Source organism: Equus przewalskii, chromosome 4 (assembly GCF_037783145.1).
Source record: "Equus przewalskii isolate Varuska chromosome 4, EquPr2, whole genome shotgun sequence".
Lineage (NCBI taxonomy): Eukaryota > Metazoa > Chordata > Mammalia > Perissodactyla > Equidae > Equus > Equus przewalskii.
In genome coordinates, this window is record NC_091834.1 from 2,830,787 (window position 1) to 2,853,714 (window position 22,928).

At 43.6% G+C, this 22,928-nt stretch overlaps 1 protein-coding gene across 18 annotated transcripts in view; it reads left to right on the forward strand.

Moving 5' to 3' along the window:
* Nucleotides 1–22,928, forward strand: part of MAGI2 (membrane associated guanylate kinase, WW and PDZ domain containing 2) — a 1,255,661-nt gene that overhangs the window by 1,178,095 nt on the left and 54,638 nt on the right. For 15 of the 18 annotated variants that reach the window (XM_070617000.1, XM_070617003.1, XM_070616985.1 and 12 more), the window contains one exon: nucleotides 14,859–14,997. In XM_070617000.1, the coding sequence (XP_070473101.1) occupies nucleotides 14,859–14,997 (139 nt within the window). Of the gene's footprint in view, nucleotides 1–14,858; nucleotides 14,998–15,600; nucleotides 15,899–22,928 lie in introns of those variants that run through there. The other 3 variants (XM_070616999.1, XM_070617001.1, XM_070617002.1) reach the window with 1 other exon arrangement.

The window sequence follows — 22,928 nt, forward strand, 5'->3', positions numbered from 1 at the left end:
TTAGAAAACAAGGATTCTCCGTCAGGACAAGCCTGCAGAATTGTTTTTCTACGAATGGGGATGAATTTGAAAGTCTCCATTCACCCAGTCTTGTTGGTGACAAGCTGCCCATATTTGTAAAATGACTAGGCAGCATCACACCAAAAACAATGCAAGACTATACAGGGACAACGTAGGAGGGATCAGCCTCCAAAAGTAGCAATACAATGGTAAACTCAGGCAGGTCTGAGAGGTCATATTGAGAGAGAGCCAAAGATTACCGGGAAGTGCAAGAAACTGAACAGAAGAGATGACAAGGGCCATAGTCCAAGGCAGGAACCAAAGAAAACCAGAAAATACTCAAGGAAGTGGAAGACAGGATCAGAGGATGCATCATGAAGTGGATCCAAGTCATTCTTGAACGCCCACCCATACCAAGTCTTAAAGGTACCCATCCAACCCAAATTAAGGGGTACAGTTAGTGGCAAGGCACAGCTCAAGCTAACTAACCACGCAAAGATTAACCTGATATCTTGGTACCAATGGCACTCACTATGCATTATCCATAAGTTAATCAGCTCCCAATGTAAAAAAAATTTGAATTAAAATTTCACTTCTCAAAGTTAATTTGAATTTTTCTTTGTTTTCTCTAGTTCATAGAGAGTAGGTTTCCTTGTTTGTTTGAAAATTGAATGAGGTAATGCTTCTAACGTGCCTAGAAACTATGTGGCATAAAACTGTGTTCAATAAGTGCTGATTACTATGAAGGATCAATTTTTTCATCTGGGTGGTTCACAACTGTGTAATAAGCTCTTGGGTAATTAACTGAGAGCTTAGTCTAGAGGCAGAAATTTAAATGCACGTATGTAGTAGCTTAAGTGTAAATGTTCACACAGAGAGGTTGAAAATAATTCGAGTCCACTTAGGATGCATAATAGAGTAACATCACTGTAGCTGCCTTTTTCGAAATAATTAATTAGGAAACTCATCAAATAGCAGTAAGTGGTACTCTGGGCTCTGGCTGTGGAGGGTGCCTCATGGATGAGAGCCCCAACTGCAGTCAACTCTCATGACGTCACATCAAATTGCATTTCTTGTCTCCACCCAGTAGTCTATGCATTTCGTTGGAGGCAGGAGTCATTTTTCAAGAATTTGGTGAAGGGTAGAGGGAGCAACCTGACTGTGAATCAAGATATAAGTGGGAATGTCTCTTTCTGAAAATGGCTGACTTGCCGTGGGATGTGTGTGGAATTCCGAGAGCCACCGCAGTCACATTAATCAGACAGTTATTAACCTAAAATGAGTGCAAAAAGTGCCTTGCAAGCTACAATAAACCAGAGGCTTTTTATTCTAGTGATTTAAGAAAGCTTTACATTTTTATTTCCAATTAACCTATCAATAGTGATGTCACTTAAATACTCCTAAGGAATATTATCTCCTCATTATTGCCAGAAAACACGCTGCCCAATTTCATAGCTCAGCTGCTCTCATGCATGGATGGACAATCTGAATTAACAGGAACAGAAACAAGATTTTTAGGCACTCGGCTACAGTCCTAGTTGTAAAATTTAAGTAATTAATATGTGACTTTAAATAGTAAAAGAAAATAAAGTGGATAATGTTTGTTTTGTGCATCAAAATGATAGTGATACAATGCTACTCTAACTTCCTATTTATTCAGTGTTAGCACACCAATAGAAAAATTATTGTAATCCACACACTCATTGCCAGTACAATTGAATATTGTGGCAATGAGTAAAGATTCTCTGGAGAGCTGTCTTAAAATTAAGCTATTTTAAAAAGACTGTATTTTCATTACGACCGAACAAAGATCGTCAACGCTAGAGACACGAGTTTTCCTGCCTTGTATACATACTCCTTGTGCATGTTCAAAGTAGGCACAAGGACATCCATTATTCTGTTGATCTGAAACTTCGACACTACAAAAATAACATTTATTCAAGGAGAAAGTAGCTGAAGGAATCAGGGAAGTTCAGACCCATAAAGTACTGACTAGATTTATTCACAATTATAGGGATTCTCATTACAACGTTAATCAGACTTTCCGTCTCATTCTACTCTTGCTTGAATGAACCTGAACCTCAAAGCTATTTGTGACACATGATGATGTGTGTATTTTTAAACAATATCCCAAAGGTTGATAATAAATCACAAACACTCAACTCTGAACTAAGGAAAAATCTACTATTACGCCTTACTCCCTTCCTCAACAATGCTGAAGCAGCCTCTCAGAGAGTAAGAAGTTCTGCGTTTAAGAATCGGAGAACCTGTGTCTTGTCTTGTTATCTCCACTGATAAGCCGTGTGGCCTTTCACAAATCTTTATTCCTCCCTGAAGCTCAGAGCCCTTGCCTTAAAGTAAGGATAATAGCAACCAGAGATAAAGAGATTAATAAGATGCTCCTTGCCCTCGCTGCCCCCACCCAGGGATGGTTTAGTGGGTGTATTATCAGTAACTGCTTCCTTTATTTACCTTACCCCAAAATCAATCAATCAACCAATCGTTGTCTCTTTTGTTTGATCACTCTACTCTCTCTCGCTCACTCTCTCTCTCACACACACACACATCAGTCAGTACTGTGCGACAAAGAATATTGTAGAAGTGTAAAAACGTGCTATTTGCCCTCAAGCTGTACACTGGGAAATATATTTATAAATCCCATAGGAATTTATTTCCCAGTGCTTCTCACAGGACTCAGGAAAGACAAAAATTAATACGTCTGGCTTCAGCCGGCTATGCCAGCAAAGGGGTCGTCACGCCCAAAAGCAGCGAGGCCTCCACCTTGTGGCTGGGGCTCCTTCAGCTGGCTCCTGGCAGAGCAGTGCCAATTCTAAACTTCCTTCTCACTGATCGTATTGTTCTTACTTTTAGAGGCTTTTTCACCTGCTTCATATTGTAACATGTATCCGGGACTTCTGTTAAGCCCTTGTTCTCCCAGAATTCAAGGTTAGCCTTGGCCAAAATGAAGTAGAGAACATTTATCTACTCATAGAAGAAATGTTTATGAAACTCTCACCCTGTGCTAGACACCTTAGTCAACAGAGGAAAAACAAGCGTGAGCGAGACACAGAGCCGCCCTCAAAGCGTCTGACCCCAAAGCCCCTTCTCTCTCAAACCCCCACACCCTCAACCCTCCACTCCCTCCAAGACTCTCCTTCTTCCGTTAATCTTTTTATATCTTACACTGTAATAATTTTTGTCCCCACTACAAGTACATTTTTATTGTCTACTATTTCTAAGGCAATGTGTTAGCTACTACTACAAGGTACAAAGATACAATCCCTCTTTCGAGGAGCTTATAAGTCAGTTGGTGCACAAATGGTGGTGGGGAGGTAAGTACACAGATAACTAGAATAAGAGGCAGGGTTGCATTAAGTACTGTAAGAGAAGCGTAGCTGAAGTAGAGTGGACCCTGAGAGAAAGGAGGTCAGATCGCCCCAGGCGTGACCAGAGACGGCTTCATGGAGGGTTTGAGTGGTGCCTTGGAGAATGGGCATGATTACAAGATGAGACTGGAGGAGTCAGGGAGAATGGCAAGAAGAACCAGCAGAGGTGAGGGCAAGAGCAAAAATGCAGGGTGAGAGAACTCCATAAAGAGTGGAGGAATGAGAAGCGTGCAGATTAAACCCAGGAGATGGGTGGGGATGAGCTAGGAGGTCAGGGAACAAGGTCCCGGACAGTCTTCACACTGTGTCAGGAGTTCGGATTCTTCTCAAGATGCAGGGGGCAGGAGGTGGATGTTTGAAGAGGAGAGAGACCAAAGCAGGGGTGAGCTTAAAAAGATGATTGTGACGACCATATAACCCAAAGAAGAGGGAGAAGAGAGGAACAGTGAACGGAGAATGGGGGCCAGAGCAACGGGAAACGACAGGCCACGGCTGGAGGCAGAGTGGAGTAGAACTGATGGAGTTTGGAAGCTGACTAGAGGCAAAGGCAACTCCAAAATCTTTAGCAATTTTAAAAAGCACATTCAACCCAGTAAGCCTGATGCCGCTTATCTTTCTATAATGATATCTTCAGAGACTACCTGTGTAAAGATGAAATATTAAAGCAAAGTTTCCAAAAACAGCTTCTCCAAAATGGGCAAGCTTACCGCCACCTGATTTTTCTGTCTTGTTCTTGAATTATTTCTTAAAGCCTTTGTCTTAGTCTGTTCAGGCTGCTAAAACAAACTTGGATACCTACAAACTGGGATGCTTACAAACCACAAAAATTTATTTCTCACAGCTCTGGAGGCTGGAAGGCCAAGATCAAGGTGCTGCCAATTCAGTGTCTGATGAGGGCCCGCTTCTTGGTCCATAGATGACGTCTTCTAGCTGTGTCCTTACTTGGTGGAAGCGAGCGAGGGCGCTCTCTGCGGTCTCTTTTATAAGGGCACTAATCCCATTCATGACAGCTCTGTCCTCACGTCCCTATTCACCTCTCAAAGGCCCCATCTCCTAATACCACCACCTTGGGGTTAGGATCTCAACATATGAATTTTGGGGAGACTCAAGCATCTAGACCACAGCGTCTTTCATCTGTCGTATTCATTCATTGTTTTAAAGTCTGTCCCCATCTCACACCCACCCCACCCCAGTGTTGTTCTTCTTTTGTTCTGCCTCCTCCCAAATTCCTTCTCTTTCCTTCTCTGCCCTATTCTGTGTCTTGGGAGACTATGTCTGCCTCATAGCATCACCCAACCTCTTGTCCTCTAGTTTCCTGTTGGATTTGGCCAATGAGAAGCACTGGCAGGAAATCTGAGGTCAGGAAGAGAGAAAGTGTATTAATTTTCTACTCCTGCTGCAACAAATTAACCCAAACTCAGTGTCTTAACACCATACAAATGTATTATCTTATAGTTCTGGAGGTCAGAATTCTGGACTGGTCTCACTGGGTTAAAGTCAAGTTGTCGTGTCAGCAGGGCTAGTGCCTTCGTCTAGGAGAGAATCCATTTCCTTGCCTTTTCCAGCTTCTGGAACCACCTACATTCCTCAACTCGTAGCCCCATCCTCCATCTTTAACACCAGCAGCAGCGCATCTTCTGTCATCTTGGACCTCTGCTTCTGTCCTTCCATTTTCTCTCTCTCAGACTTTGACGCTTGTGAGTACATTGGGCCCACCCAGGTCATGCAGGATAATCTCCCCATGGTGAGATCCTTAACTTAATCGTATCTGCAAAGCCCCATTTGCCATGTAAGGTAATATATTCATGGATCGCAGGACTAGAGGTGGACTTCTGTTGGGGGGACATGATTCTGTCTGCCACAGAGAGGTTGGGGTACTTCCTACCCCTGTTGCTCTGCACCTTGGCGCTCGAGCCTGACAGCACTCCTCCCTCACAACTACAGCTCTAGTCAACAGCCCCTCTTGCGTTGTTCTAGCTCTCACTAGGCCTCTGGAATTTCCTGTCCTTCCACAGGGTCTACCAGACCAGAGCTGGTAATGGCATCTGCTATACTTATCCTTCGGTGCCTCAACAGCCCTCTTTGGTTTCCTCAACCCTGCCTACTCCTCCGAAATAGTCCCATCGTTCAATTATCTTCAGAATCCCAGCTGCCTGATCCACCCGTCTTGGTATACCTTTTCACACTCTAATTCACACTGCTAACATGTCAGGTCTATTACTGGCACACACACAAAGTAAATGTAAATGCAGAATGCGAGTAGGTTGGCTGGAGGAAAATAAGGAATTGTTATGCTGCGCCAATCCCACAGCCATCGCACAAAGCCTAGTGCTTGCATCTGGAAAAGCAATATATCTGATTAGATAAGAGTGCAGAATAATCATCCCTCATTTTCACTCAATTACACCCAGGGAAGGGAAGTAACAGCCTACATGGAATCCACAACAGAAAGTTTCCCCTTTGATTTCCTCTTGTTTATTTTTCAATCAACTAGGGAAACTGACTTCATGACCTAACAGAAGTGATTTCCGAGCAGCGGGATGAGCGGCTAGCTGAGCTGCCAGTGAGCTTTCTGTTCCTGCTCAGGCGGATAATGTAAGATATTTCCCCAGTCTCCTCTCCTTGCCTGAGCAGTCAAACCAGCATATGAAAATGGAATGGTTGTAGTGATTTTTTCCTTCATAGTAAATATTTCGCTTCAACCAGTTTATTTTTAAAATCTCTTTCTTTGCCTTCATGTTGGTTGCCACCCTTGCAGTTACCCTGTCCTAGCTTAGGGTTTGGGCCATTTGCTGAGCATTCAATGAGATTCTTTTCCTAAGAACTACTTATCTAAAGTCATAGAATGAAAAATAGCATTAATGTCCTGTAAGAATTCCTAAAAGGCAGTACTCACCAAACCAACAGGAGATTTTTTTGAGTTTTTAACCTCTCCGTGATGTTTTCAGAAATAGGATTTGCCTCATTTCCCCATTAAATATCCTCAGTAGTTCAGCTACTTCTCTCCTAGATCCAAGCTTACCACTGTTTCATTTTTTTCTCTCATCTACCATTATGGTGATGATGATGGTGATGATGATGACAGTGATGGTGATGATGGTGATAGTGATGATGATGATGGTGATGATGATGATGATGATGATGGTGATGATGATGGTGATAGTGATGATGATGATGGTGATGATGATGATGATGATGATGGTGATGATGATGGTGATAGTGATGATGGTGATGGTGATGATGATGACAGTGATGGTGATGATGGTGATAGTGATGATGATGATGGTGATGATGATGATGATGATGGTGATGATGATGGTGATAGTGATGATGATGGTGATAGTGATGATGATGATGGTGATGGTGATGATGATGATAGTGATGGTGATGATGATAGTGATGGTGATGATGATGATGATGGTGATGATGATGGTGATGGTGATGATGATGATGATGATGGTGATGATGGTGATGGTGATGATGGTGATGGTGATGATGGTGATAGTGATGATGATGGTGATGATGATAGTGATGGTGATGATGATTGCTACAATTAAAACTAAAAGACTACATTTGTACTGCTTCAAGTTTACAAGGGACTTACGTACACTGTATAGTATTTGATCATGGTCAGGCTTGGTTGACATAAATCATGAAGCCAAATTCAAAATTTTTATAGATTTTGTTTAAATTTGGTTTAAATAACAAGGAGCATAGAATCAAAAAACAGCTTCTGAAACATTCCATCTTTCAATTGTTCATCCATCCATTGCACAAATATATATGGATATTTCCCATGTGGCTGACTCCCTGACTTTGAGAGCTTGCAAAGTAGTGATTGCCAAAGGTTAATGCTTTTAAAGAAATGCTGAGGAAACACACCCAACCCAGACTGGCAGGATCACGGAAGGCTTCCCAGATGTGGTCCTATCTGAGGTTTGTCCCAAGAGAAGAGTAGGATTCAGCTATTTGAAGGCTGGAGGGCAGATTCTAGACAAAGGGAACAGCATGTGCAAAGGACCAGAAAGAGAAACACTTTAGAATAGTGGGAAGAGATTACCCAGAGAGCATGCACAGAGCAGGGGAGGAAAGCAGAGCAGGGGAGGTCTTGAAGAATGGACCATCAACACCAATTAAAAGCCCTAGTAGAGTAAGGATACTTAGAAAGAAGCAATCTAGTAAAATTGTCTGTATGAGATTAGTGCTGTATTTGACAAGGAGAAAAGGAAGGTTTGGTGAGAAACATACCAAATTGTCATTTGGAGTTGACTTCCACAACTGGGCACTGCATCATCTTTAAATTTCACATACATTTCCATGTTTTAATGGAGAGGATTTTAAAAGCAAGAATGAGAAATGGAGGCTCCTGGATGGAGAGGTCCCCGTGAATCTCCCCCAAAGCTGGCCCCCTGATTTGAGTGACCAGCCGAGGCACCACCCCTGCCATGGGGTAGTATGCCTACGTCAAAGACTGAACACTTTTTGAGCTGCGACTAAATCTTTTCTAAAGGGTGAATACACAAATAGTAAAAATGTAGAATAAGGTACCTCACCCACCTCAAATGATAACCCATCAGAATTCTGCAGCAGCCCATCACCTCTTATGACCTACTTGTTCCCCTCACTATCATGAGTCTTCTAAGCAGGTATCTGCTCAAGCATAACCTTGGTTAAGGACTTTGCATGTCCATAAGGGCTATTTCCCGCTTCCATGTAGATGAAGTTTCCTGACAGATGTTGGGATGTTTTCTTTTTAAGTGATTACTGTCCAGAACAAGTACAAAGAGTCTCAGACAGTTTTCAACATATACATTAATTGAGGCAAATAAAATTCACAGAGTTTGAGTGCTCTCACACATGTGTTTTGATTTCCATTTGGGTTAGAAGTTTCCTCTGGAGAAACCTGCTGATTTGATGGGCTTCTGTGCCTTGCTGAGGCAATCGTGCACAAGGGTTTATAACAAAAGCCAGGTCCTATAACAGGAGCCTGGATCCCATTTAATTCCATCAGAATTCTAAAGGAAGAAATGGGAAGGTTAGCCAAAACAGCCAGTGCAACCTCTTGGAAAATGTCTTTACTGTAATGATTACTAACTTATATCTAACAAAGGTTAATTGTGAAAACAGCCATTACATATTAAAGGTCACCATCAAGTTGAAAATCAGCATGTGCTTTGCTCCAGCTGGGCCACTAGGACCCAGGTGTCCTGTGGTTGGAGCACCTACTGATGATGTCTGTAGCAGGCAGCAGCCAAGACCCTAATTCTGATTATTTTTCCTGACACTTTACAATTTCATTCAGACTCATCCTCCCTTTCTCTTTCTCCCAGTCCTTTAGCATTTGTTTCCCATAACTTTACCGTCTCTAACAATTTCTGTAGGTCACCATCACTGAAACCTCATTTGGTCTCCTGAAAGTGCTATTGAAATTGATTTGGTTTGGCTGGATGTGCCTAAGGCAGTATTTCAAGAAAGCTTTAAGGTATGCCAAGGTGCACTGAAGCTGAACTTACTATGTCATGAGAACAAAGACACCTCCTGTAACTGCAAAGCAAACCTAACATTCATTTACTCAACTGGGACTAACCAAGGGTCTCCTTGTCAGGAATTGTATAGATGACACAAAGACAATAGGTATGTTCTCTGCCCATTGGAGGTCTAGAGTCTGCAAGAGAAACCAGCCTATAAGTGAAGAAACTAATGGAGCTAACCTGTGACCTCAGATCATTAGCCATGAAAAGGGTCCACAGCTGAGTCGTCTATGAAATAAGGAATACAGATATCCATTGTTTGTTGATATAAAATTCTAGGGAAGCTCAATTCCTCACACCTAATTATAATCTAGGACCATTTCAGTTGCCTATAGTCATGTGAAATAGGTTCTTGTGGTGCGATAGCAATATGAGGAGAAGTGACTGATTACAACCAGCTGAGCATGTCTGTGAGCTGGCCAACCAAGTCTTAAGCAGGATCTCCCATGATTCAGGGCTAAAGTAAGCCCAGGATTCATCTGGTTCTGATAAAGATTTCATTGAACCAAATCCAATACTTTCTATATGACATGGCTACAAAGACGATACAGTACAGAGTTTACATTTTTTTCTTACAACTTGAATTACTAACCAGTGTTGACGAAAATAATCCATAACCAATTTATAAATGAAAATTTGGGTGAGTTTAGTCTGAGCTAAAATCTGAGGACCATGGCCCGGGGCCTTTCTTCCCAAAGGAAGAAAGGGCACCAAAGAAGTGGGGTGCACAGAGTGGTTATATACCCCCTTCCAGGACATTTCACATATGATTGAAATGTCCCTCCCACAATAGTCACAAGATTGTGCTTTCGGCACAGCGCTTGATGGACACAGCAGGTAGTGGGTCTGCTATCTTGGTGGGCGTAGCAGGAGGCAAGTCTATTGTCTCAAGCTGGGTGGTCACAGGTGAGTGCAGCAATCAGTTCCTAGCCTAAGGAAAGATGCTTAATCCTTAAGGAAATGCCAACGTTGGGAGGGGAAGGGAAGTTGCACCTTTATCTCAAAGGCCTTTGTTGTTTCCACAGGGAATATCTAAAGCAGATATACAATGCATGCTCAACGGCCATGGTCAGGCCCTTTTGGAAAAACAAGGTCAGGCCGAATTAGGTTTACACCAAATGGCTTCCTCATATACTCCAATATATCCTATTGCTTGCCATTTTTTTTTTTTTAAGATTTTATTTTTTTCCTTTTTCTCCCCAAAGCCCCCCGGGACATAGTTGTATATTCTTCGTTGTGGGTCCTTCTAGCTGTGGCACGTGGGACGCTACCTCAGCGTGGTTTGATGAGCAGTGCCATGTCCGCGCCCAGGATTCGAACCAACGAAACACTGGGCCGCCTGCAGCAGAGCGCGCGAACCTAACCACTCGGCCATGGGGCCAGCCCCCTATTGCTTGCCATTTTTATTTGTCACCACCTAAGAAATATTGAAACTTTTACCTTCACTTGGCTTGGCCTAACCATAAGAAGGGAAAACGTTTTACCTACAGAGCCCCAAAGGAGTTCAAGTATTCGGTAATAGTCGTGTTAAAGAAAAACCTGGCACAATGTCTGAGCAGAAATATATAAGTAGAAATGCTGACCTTGTTAGGCCATGCCAAGAGGCGGCCTTATCGCAGTCCGCCTTGCCCCTAAGACATTGCTGCAAGCTTGTTAGTTGCCCCAAGGGGACCACAGATAAAAGTATTTCGTCCATAGGAAAAAAATGAACGCCTAGAATTCATCTGAAGTCCTTTGGTTAGTTTCCTGAATTTGACATCTCCTTGACCTGCACAAAGCAACACACACACATTCCTGAACTGTGGGTCTCAGTCTCTCTCTCTGTCTCCCTCTTTTCCCTCCTCCCCCATCTCTCTCTCTCATTCTAATAGAACTTGGTATTTTAAAGATTCTCTAAGAACAAGTGCAGAAGATCTTTAAAGTTTCATTTTGGTAGCGTAGCTCAGTTGAAGATAGCTCTGTGATGGAAAGTTTGGAAAGAGAAAGACTACATGAGAGTCACAGCTGGTCTTTTTTCCCTCATCCCCAAAAGGCTGCAAATTTTCCATGGGTTTTCTCAGATTAATTCCCGGCTGATTCACATGTGGTGTAGGAAAGTGATGCTGCTCAGCTCGGCCCGCTGGCAGCCACAGCGAAGTCAGACGAGGTCAGGACCTCCTCTCTTTCTGTGACATCTTCTCCTACATCCAGAGGCTAAGGGGATGAAGGTGAAAGGACTCACATCCCAATCTTATTTAGGGAGTTCCATTTAAAATGACTACACATAATACTGATAGTGGAATCGAAATGAAAAATGAAACCTCTTTGCAGTTTATGTCATTTTTACAAGAAGAGATAGGAGTCCTGAGGCTGGAACTGGCCTGAGTTTGTTACCACTGACACTAGGCCCAAATGAGTGGGCCCGCTTTTGCAGTCTGCCCAGGATACCTGGTAAGATTCAGAGTCTATGACAGTGGCAGCATTCCCATCTCATTAACTGACCAGCACCCCCTCCCCCAAATGTTTTTTCTGAATTTGGTAAGATCTGGACTATTCCCAAACTTCCGTTGCTCCCGATGAGGGAGGAAATCAGCAGGCTGCCTTCATGGGTACCCTGGAATGGGGAAGGGCCTGGAGAAGGAGGAAAGTTCAGACGAGGGGCTAAGGACCCTCGATTCAGCCGGCATCAGACTTACATACATAGAAAGGGGGCCCTACGTAGAAAGCTAAAACTGTGGAAATCTGCCAGGCCAAGAGGTCAGCTCAAGCTCCTGGGAACTCAATAAAAACCACATTCCCAACTCTCCCTGATGCCCCATTCCCGAGACTCTGCACAGGAGACGTCAGCCCGGCCCCTGTGCAGCCCTGGAACCCTTTTGAGCTGCCCACACAGTCTTCAACGGGCCACTTCTCTTTCCACGTGAATCTTTTCTCCCGTAAGTCTCATGAGCTCTTAGTAGGGAAAAGAGAAAATGAGAAATACACAAGAAAATGGAAACCTCACACTTTCCGAGCCTCATCATCATGAAGGATGTGACCAGAGTGTAAAGGACGTGACTCTTTCTATCACACCGCAAGACTGCTTTCACCCGCCACATGATCCTTGCTGAAATGCCAGTCTTGAGACAGAGGTGTCCTCAGGTGATGATGGCTGTTGAGTTTTCATTTTTGGGGGGAGAGCGCTTATAACCCCCTCTCCCGTGGTTCTCACAATGAGCCGTGTGGAAATGCTTCGTTCACTTGCAAGGAGCTACAGTGCATCCCGTACAAGATACCCAGTCACATGGGACCTGGTCCCTGCCCTCATTTGCCCCATCATTTCTTTCCCACAGCCTCACAGTTTCTCAATTGGATGAACAAATGTGACAACCTCACAATTTCAGCTTCCTTTTTCAGTCTCCCACTTTCTCTCCAGTCCACTCTCCATACTGATGTCTCAGGGAGATTTCCAAATACCACTCTGCTTCCCTGGTCAGCGTCCGTTCCGTCTAAAATTTTCAGTGCCTCGCTGTTACTGCCTTTAAAGTAAAGCCCAAACTCCTGAGCAGCAGAATAAACTAGTGGCAGTTCCCCAAACATATAGCATGCTCTCAAATCTCAGACTCTTTGCATATGCTGGTCTCTCTAACTAGAATGCTTTTCCTCCTCCATTACCTAAGGAACTCCTATGGATACTTCAAAACTCAGTTGAAATGTCGCCACCTCCAGGAAGCTCTCCCTGGCTACCAGTCCCACCCATCCTAAGTTAGATGCCTCTTCTTTCTGTTCCCTTAGCATTTTGTGAATGCCTCTGTCATAGCAAAGATATATGGAATAGTAATTGTCTTATTTACCCACTTTCTCTCCAACTAGACTAAGAACTTGTTGTAAATAGAAACTATACCATTTATCTCTGTATCTTATCTCCCCAGTAGAGTGTCTAGCACCTAATAGATGCTCAGAAGTTGTTTGATGAGTGAAGAAGCTCAAAGTCTAGGAGGGAAGACAGAGAAGCATAGCTCTGAAATGAGGCGAGATAAATAGCAGAGTGGGGTACGGTGATGAGTGAACAGAGATAGGGCACTTCTGCCTGAGAAGAAGGCAGGGTCTAGGAAGAAAGATGTCCTGGGGAGAAGAGGCGTGGGCTGGCCTTGAGGAAGACTGGGAGAGCACCAGGCCTGTGGGAGGAAGACAACGAGAACAGTGGCATGTGGAAAATATTGGTGGGAAGGTGACAGGAGAGTACTGGAACAATCCAGAGCAAGGTGTGAATTGAGCTAGGAGCCCAGCACGACCCCAGGTTTCTGGCTTGGGTGAGTGGCGGTGCTATTAAGCAGGATTAGGAATTAAGAGGAAAAACTGGGAGAAAGATGGAAAGCCCAGTCTGCTGGTGTTGAGTTGGAGTTGCCCGTTGGACATCTCCAACAATTGTTCAGTAATCAAGTGGATATGCGTCTGAAGCTCAGAAGAGAGTCTAGCCAGGAATGAAGAGTCTCTCTTTTATAACAACTTCACTGGAACTTTTGTTTTTCTTCTACAATTTAATACTGTGCCATGAGGTGTCAGTCATGGGTGGGACTCCTGGGAGAGGAATAATTGGTCCCACTTCTGCCACACACTTGGATATGTGGCCTCCAGCAAGCTACTCAACTTCAGGCTGTGCCTGTTGCCTCATGGAAAACAAGACAGTTAAGGAGACCTGAAGAAAAATGTTGCAAACATTGGTCCTAAAACAAATTAGTTTAGTCCTATCTTTCGGGATTCTTCTGTGGAATGTGGAAGTCATGCCAGTGAAGCCAACTTCTTCCATGGCCCCAAACCATACTTCCAAAGGCCACTGAGTACACAAAGGGAGAGTCTTGACCTTCCTTACATTGGAATCCGTTTTAGGGAGAGATGTCACTTCCTTGCTACAGTAAACACCTCTTTGTTCTTCCCCTCTCACCATTGTGATGGCAACTTTTTGTTCCTATTCTTGCCCAGCCTGCATCACCCGCCTGGATAATGCTTTCCTGCAGAGAGTTTATTTGCAATTCTGTCTGCATTATAGAGTTTAGGCTGAGATCTGCTTTGTTTGAGAGACCCAACCAAAATAGCGTTTTTGCAAAGCAACTCATTGTGCTTTTCCTGGCTAATTTATCTTAAATGACTTGAGCTGAACTGAAACATATTTTAACTCAAAGGTTCATGACAGTAATGGTACTGTGGGAGTTACATGATGTGCTCATGGTTGAGCCTCTTTTATTCCAAATATCTATTCACAAAGGCTAAATGGGAATTGCTTATGGAACCCAGCATTTCTGACAATTCAAGAGGGATTGGTATTTAACCAAACAGCTTCTGGCAATCAGGTATGAGCATGGCAAAGATTTAGCAAGGGCATTACTCATGTGTGGAGAATGGAGGATTTCATTTTTAACTCAAAGACTGTGATAGAAAACTCATCATCAAACTTGAATATCAACCAACCACTATTTACAAAGAGGCAATATCACAACAATGCCCAGGGAAATTTAAATGATGCATAACAAAAATTCTCAGTGAAGCCCAAAAACCAATCATTCCATCCAACACGCTGAATTGGAGTGCGCTACTCCCAAAGCTGGCACTGTGTTCAGTGAAAAGGCCTTGAAACAGTTACTTCTTGATTCAAAGCAAAGGTGCCAGCTTATTTAGAATTGTAGTATCTAATATATTCCCTAACTTTTGTTTTTTAAAAAAAAGGCTAAGTAGTTTAACTATAGCCTCCGCCATATTGGGTAAATATAAGTGACATGTCAGCATAACCTCCATGGTCTGATTTTTAATTTCTGTGAAGTTTGGTGGTCAGATTCAGGCTAGCCTCTCCCAAGCAGCAGCAGGCTGCGACCACATCGCTCAGATGCTCCCTGCAAGCTGGTAATCTACAGATGCTTTTCTAACCTGCTCGAAATGCAACCTGCGTTAAACCATCTTTGGTTGACAATGCTTCTGTCATTAACAGGTTGGAGATCAAATCATTGAAATCAATGGGGAGAGCACAAGAGACATGACGCACGCCAGAGCCATAGAACTCATCAAATCAGGGGGAAGAAGAGTAAGGCTGCTGCTGAAGCGCGGGACGGGGCAGGTCCCGGAGTATGGTGCGTGTCACGTTTTGATTCCCCTTTTTTCTGTTTTCTCTGAGTACTGTAAATGCCTATGCTTATTTATAAAACTACATCAGTTCTCTAATTCTACCTAAGTATATATTTAGTGATCAGTAGGTGTATATATACATATGTGTATGTAAGCATCAGGTTTATATGTGTGTGAGCTCTTTCTTTTGCTCCCTTCGCTAGGAAATGTTTAAAACAGCAAATGTAGGGCCTTTGCAGGGCATCTCTGAGCGTGCTGGGAGATCCAGCCACACTTATATATTCAGGCTTTTGTCGTTGGACTGATAGCCCTCTGTTCATTTGAGTCCACAGTAATTTATCAATTATTTCCTAAAATGGCTCTTGCATCAGACCGTCCTGTAGGATGCGTAACTGGGGTTGAGGGGACAAGCAAGAACAAATCTTCAGGACGTGAAGACCAAAATGTAAACTTGGGTTCCTGCAATGGTTGCATGCTTTGGCATTTTGGGATATTCCAAAAAATCACTCTGATGTTGGCTCTCTAGATGCTTCTGAGAAAGGCTTTCAAGTGCATTTTAATTCATAGATTTGCCTTCAAAAAGCTTTATTGGTGTCATTTCCCAACAGCCAATTTAAGGCCCCACTGACAGCTTGACTCCAGCATGTCAGAAACTGGCGGGTGGTCATTCCATGAAAAGAATCGAAACCCGAGCTGGTCTTTCATTGATCTCAGGGAGCCACGGAGAGACTGACACAGACCGACAGACATCAGTGAAGAGCAGTGCGGAGAATACCCATCCAGACTAGGGAAATGGGATCTAACTGCTGACGGAATAATTGCTCAAATTGTTGCTCTAGCTGACATTGACTCATTTCCACCCCTCCATTCCCTAGCCAAAAGCAAAATAAAAAATTCTAAATTGTACTTTTCTCTCTCACATTATGCTTTTTGCTTAAGTTACTTAATAATTGACTGAACACTTCCTTATTTAATGGGGCAATACAGTCCTGATTTCAGGCTGAAATACCTGCCTTCAAAGGCCCTTAAATACTTTGTGTTTCCCAGGTCTTGAACGTCCTAAAGCCTGCAAAAAGAGCTGGCAAGTCCTCCCATTAAGAGCCAGGAAGCACTGAAAAGTTTCTGTGGTACTGGCTCTATGCCCAAGGAAATATTTCATCCCAGATTCCCACCCTGAATGCTTGGACCTAATAAAATATTTTAAAATATTAATATTAGCAATAAGCACAGGCCTGATCTTGTTAAACGGCACTGGCAGTAATCCGTTGTAAAGAATATGAACTCGTGGAATAGAATAACTTCCTACACCCTAGAGCGCTGAGTGACTCAGTAACACCAACCTGACCTGGGAGCTTCTATCACTTCTGGAAAATACCTCATGTTAAAGGCCGTCTTTCACTCCCTGGCAACTGTTGTCTATACCAAGGGATGTTCATAGAGTTAACATTGTTCTGACAAGCTAATCTTTAAAAGTTAACCTGAACAACATGGCTGCCCTGAGCTTTCTATTCTTTTGTAGAATCATTATTCGGTCCATACTTCCAGCACCCACCACGCCGGCTGCTTGCCCACGGGAACCAGTTAGAGCAGTACTTCTGACCAGCCTGGGCATAACTCAAGCTGTAATGCCTAAGTATGAAGCTGCCTCAGACCATCTTTAAGAAAAAATAAAGACATGTTTTTGAACAAGACAAAAATTCAAGACCATGTCAAAATTATCTCATTAATTCTTAGCATCCAAAAATATCTAGATAAGGCTTAATTCTAAAATTAACCAACACAGAGAGTTCACTAAATATCTGGGCAGATTTTTGAGGGGCCAAGCATCAATAGTATTAACTCTAGCAGCATTGCAGGACTTCTTCTAAATTTATTCTCAAATGTAACATTAAATCATACTTGCTGGTAATGTTAGAGCTTGTCAGCTACTTTTGATGTTAGATTGACACAGATTTTGACTGTAAAATTACTTTAGAGATTATGTCACAAAAGAACAAATTTAATAGAGTAGAGCAATCTCTTTCAGGGAAGCAAAGGAATAATCATAAATGAAATAAACATTAGTTCTTCAGGAAAATCTAAACTGAAAGATGCATGGTTATGCATGAAAAAACCAAGAAGGTTAGGGATCAGACTGGCATCTTTGAGGATAGTGCTGTCAAATGATATTTCTGGAATCTCATAGGCATTAAAGAGGAGGGTGTTTCAGGGGTCCCCAAGACCTCCCCACATGCAGAAATTTGCTAGAAGGACTCCTGGAGCACAGAACAAACATAGTTGTACTCACAGCTAAGATTTATGACTGATGTAGTAAGGATGCATACTGGGATCATAAGAGGGAAAAGCACAGGCAGAGTCTGGAGGAATCCATGTGCAGCTTCGTTGTGCTCCCTCCCTCTCTCTCCCGTGAGGGGTCACCCAGAGGGGCACTCTTGCCCCGGCAACAAGAATACAGCATCATGTGTGATGGTGCTGCCCGGAGATGTTCATTAGAGACTCGGTGCCCAAGGTTTGTACTGGGGGCTGGCCATGCAGGCACCCTCTGCCTAGCACGCTTCAAAATTCCAGACTCCCATAAGAAAGGCAGGTGTTTGGTATAAACCACATTGTTTGTACAAACAGTTGAGGCACAGTGAGCCACGCTTGTCATTTAGGGAACGGTTTGTATTAATATAGGGGGCAATTTACCAGTCACAGTCCCAGATGCCACCAATGGCCAACCTTGAAAGCAGGCCTTTCTAAGGACAGCAGTCACAAGCCTGCCACATGCTCTTTCCTGCACCAGGAGCAAGCCAGAGAAGCGCCACGTTCACGGACTATAAAAATGACCCCAGTGTGAAAGGAATGCCCACAGCTAGGGAACATGATAATTCCTCCAGCATCAGTTAAACAGACTACATCATGAAAGGGAATTTTTTGTCCAAGATAAACTAGAGTATATTTTACTAAAATTAGCAAGAGGGAGGAGGGTAACAAAAAAAAAAAATAACACAGCAAAAGAAAACATTGAGTTTACCAGTAGATACAACCAAGAATATAATCCACTTTGTCCAAATGCACCGTAATCACAGGAAAACTGAATTTTCTGTCAACTATCAGTTTAATCCTGTGTTTGTCGCCTTTTAAGATCCTAAATTTGCATAAAATCCATCCTTAAGAGATTGTGAAAGGGGTTATCAGAATCCACAGGAGACGTAAGCTGATAGGGAGCTGTTCAGACTTGACCCGGCGGGGAGAGCGGACTGTAAAGACAAGGAGACAGAGACCCCACAGTGTGAGGAAGGGTTTCAGGTGATAATCACCTGCCCTCTGTCTGATAGCCCCAGAATTCGGAATTCAGAAGCAAGGCCCTTATCTGGACTTTTGGCCATATCAAGGGAAAGCTGATATCAGTCAGGAGAAATAGGAAACTCTCGCTCTGGGTTCTTAAGATGATCTGTGTCAGAGAGATAAGCGCAGATACAATTGCAAGAAAAAAATACCGGTGGTAATCTGTCGGATTGTTGACTAAACAAAATCAGTGTGAACACAAGCGAGCTGAGGAAAGGAATAAATACCCTCAAATATGCCACCCGTAATTACCAGGAGACTAATCGTCAGACACACCTTGGCCAGTTCAGAGGCATAAATCAACAGATGCAGCCAGGAAGGAGTGGCTGTGCGCAGAGGCTGTCACAGCTGCCAAGGGCGTGGGAAGGTGATAAGGAGTCTGAAGGAGAAGGTGCTTTTGCAGTTGAGTCCTTGAAAGGGCAGTTCAGGAGATAGACACTTCGACTCTACTCCACTCCTCAGGATAAGAACTTGTTGATCACAGACTCAGCGGAAAGCATGAGCTGACACGCGGCTCAGCAACAGGCAGGAATAAGGACACATCACTCGCCCATCCTGAGAAAGGAATCAAAAGATGATGCCTCGAAAGTAGGGCTCTCCTTAACACTGGTTGTTGCTGTTCGTATTAAATCTAAAAGGTTGCGAGAAAAGAAAGCATGCATGATGGTCTTAAAGCTGCACAGGAATAAATTATACAAATCAGCGCCCTGCCTTAGTGGACAGGTGTCCCTCATTAGCATTCGGGGAGCACAATGTGAACACAGCCTGATTTACACTCTGAGCCACAGAGCCAGGGCGGGTAGGTAGAGGCGCCATGGCATGACACAATTCCCCACATGCGCACTTCAGCCTAACGCGGAGCCTTCCCCTGGGTATACTTGCTGCTCAAATCTGACCAAAATAAAGCTAAACAGAAGTATGCCTTCCAGGCCTGGCAGGTGGTCTGGCCTATTTATTCTCTTACAGAGCGACAGGGCAGGCCTTTATGCCTAGAACGCTGAAGGCAGTCCAGCTGTAAAGGGGAGTCTCGCCGTCCTAGGGGACCAGGCAGGGTTATAAGGATTCTCAGAATGCCAAAGGCCCAAGGACAACTGACAGCCAGTGCCCACACAAAGGGAAAGAAATAGCCAACTGTGAATTAGACTCTGCCCACACTTCCATCTTCAAAGTTAATTGTGTCTTTAATAGGTTTTGACCTGATTACAGGCCTTTGGTAAATAAAATTGTTTACATTTTGTAAGTATAATAAAACTGCGTCATGTAAATAGAGAAAAGATCTGTGTGAGCCAATGATTACAGCTAAAGAAACGAATGGGCCAAATAGTTGTTTAGTTAAAGATCTTCCTTTAAGCAGTAAATAAAAATTATTTCCAAGGATCCTACCAGAGCACTACTGAAGCAGTCCTGGTCCCTCCTGTAGTAGGCAATGTTGACTTGTTTATCCTTCTTTAAGAGTACACATAGACAAGTAAATGTTATCGGCATACCCTTACATCTTACAATTATTTTCTCAACAAATCCTTCCTTCCCTCTAATCATACAAAGATCACACAAAGATGAACTCCAGAGATTGCACCCCTCCCAAATATTCCATGTAAGACAAACCCTGTAATCAATATCATTAGGTAATATCCTGACTATGTCCTCCACCAAACCAGGATTTTCTGAGCACCCACTATGTGCAAGCACGGTGCAGGCACGGAAGGTGAGGTACAGTCCCGGCCCTCAGGGAACTGATGCTCTAGGAATGAGGATGCGTGTAACCAGAGATCCTAGCAGGGCGGTGACTCATCCACAGGTCTCAAAGGATCGCCCTAGTGGAAAAATTTAAGTGGGTTTTATGAACTGTTTGTGGAATTTAATAAGCACTTCTGGAGCATTAAGGATCCTTGAAAAGCACTTGGATTCTTTGGTTTATTAAGCATTTCCTTTATAAGATTTATACTAATAATTTGTGCTTTTTCTGAAGAAAAGACTTGCTAAGGATGGGTAAATCTCTGCCGAGAACTTGTCTGAATTATTCTAAATTCCGAGTTAGTGAGCCAAAACTTCATCTAGCAAATTTGTTTGTCCTTGCTCTTTCCCTCCTGTGGCTCAGCCTCAGGAGCCTGGAGCATGGTGACCTCACACCCTGAGGCTCGGTGGGTGCGCAGCTGTGCCCCCACCATAAAAGACGAGGAGAGTCTCCCTTCCCTTTGCCGCTTCCCCAGAGACCACGTTTATGGGCGTTTTAAGTGGTTTCATAGCCTTTGCACTAATTCACCTGCATTTTTAATAGGACAAAAGGCGGCTTACTTCAATCATAAATTCTGAAATTTAATTTCAGCTTCTGACATTCATGGTTGAGTGTGTCTTCCTTTTCCATGAGAGTTTCCACAAATCACTCCAGTGCACCTCCACTGAGTCAGACCCTGGGAGAGGACGGCTGTCAGGCAGAGCCCCGGGCTGAGTCCTGCAGAGAGCGGGATTCTTCCTGGCCAAAGGCTCAGAACCGCTCTCTGCAGCCTTGCTGCAACCATGTGACTCCCACTGAGTGCCTGTTCATGGAGTCAGAGGCAGGCGCTTCCTTAAGGAACACACAGCTCTGAGATTCCTTTCCCCAGTGCTCAGGCAAGACCTCATTGATTATTTTAGGTGTTTTCAGGATGAGGGTGAACTCCATTTCGTCACATTATTTTACTGGAAACCGTGGACTATAATGACACCCTTTCTTTTTGGATACTCTTAAATGATTTCCAACACGCATTTTTCTCTTTAAGGATATATTAAGCGACCCCCTTTCCCAAGTCCTCACTTATTAGGTATTTTAGATGCTGATAAAATATATTACACCACTTAGTAACGAAGAAGAACCAGTTTAGCTGCTGAGACCCAACCTTCCTCAAGTCCCAAACACTTAAGTTGTTGGAAGAGATGAGTGAATGAGGAGATATCTTTCCCAAACCCACTGAGAAGAGCGCCCACATGCATCCTGGAAAACCTGAATATTCCAGCTTCTCCAGTAACCCATCCTGGTGCATCATATTTTAGGCTATAATGAAACCATTCCCTTTCTCTCCCCAACACAAAGCTGAGCTCTCCCGTGAGAGGGCTGCTTCCACAGAAAGCCAGGGAGAGGAGACGCTGCTAGATACTGTAAGAACATTGCAACAGACCTCAAAGAAGTCACAAATTCAAGAGAATGTTTTTTACATGGCGGTGGGGGGGTGGGGGAGGGAGAAGTAAAGATCAAGGATCAAGGTTAAGAGGAAAGAAAGATGCTTCCTGGTTTTAAAGCCACACACACTTGAGTGATTTGGCCCAGGACTCTATTTTTAAAGCACCCTCCCGGGGAATTCCCCGCCCTGGAGATTGATGGATGTCTCCCCTCTAGCTCTGTTGTGAAGGCCGAGCCCAGGAGGTTTGACTTCTGGTTGCTCTCTTCACATCTCCACAGCCTCCCACTGTTGGCGTGTGCCTCACCCCCTCAACTCGGCTCTTCCTGTGCCTGTCTAGTCTGACTTAGTCTCCCTTCAAAAACTTGCAACCATTAAAACTTAAAGAAAAGAGACTAGATTTTCCTCCTATTTTCCATCTCAAGCCTTTTTGATGGTCTGGCTCAGCTCCCACCCTCCTGATGGAGGACAGTCTGACCCTGGGGTTCATAGCATGAGAGCGTCGGTTCAAGATCAGCTGCTAACCCCTCAATTAGATCCATTCTGATGCTGGAGCTAAATGCTGAAGCTATTTTCCCTGTTGTCTGACTTTCTCTTGTCTTGAAGTGGAGATGATGCAGAAAAAGTTTCAATCCCTATGAGGGAGTTTGCCAGCAAAACCCTGCTATCAAGGTGCTCAAAATAGAGTCCAGTGTATAGAGACAAATTCTTGGGTGGGTCCAGCCAACTGCCGTAACAAGAAGACATCAAGTGTCCAAAGCATCCTGTCAGAGACAGCCATGCCTGCTGCCCGGTCCTAGGACTCCCTAGCCAATAACCCACCAACATGAATCTCTAAAATAAAGTCCCTCAAACCCCTCATTTCTAGTGGAAGAAATAGTGAGTCCATAAGGCAAGATTTCTGTTGTTCAAGAACTCTGCCTGTGGCCTTGCTCAAAGATAGGATGGCCCATCTGACATCCTGTTCTGGTAAAGACATCCCGGTACTTCTTTTTAACTGAACTCCCTCGGTCAGGACCGAAGATGAAATTATATAATGCCTTACTCCAGGCTTGAATTACATGCTCTAATTGTAGCAAGATCTCTAAACTTTGAAAATCACTTCTTTAATCTGCTATGTGGGTTCAAATTTTCTTTAATAGAACAACACACTTAGCCCAGACTGAACAGCTGTTAACTATAATGTGGCTCAGACATTTGCTTACAGAATAACGTGCTTTTCCACTTCTGTAGAAGTCTCTGGTCTTTTCAACACGCGCTCTCCAACAGATAGGGACCCTGGCCTCACTAGGACCCTGGGTTTTAGGGCTGAACATCTATACTCACAATATGTGCCTTAAACGTGCCTGGCACAGTCTACAACTCTCTATTTTTCACATTTCCCTGTAGTTCCTAGCCGAGCCTTCACAGCAATTTATTTCCACCACGTTCTCAGTCTTTTAATTTGACCT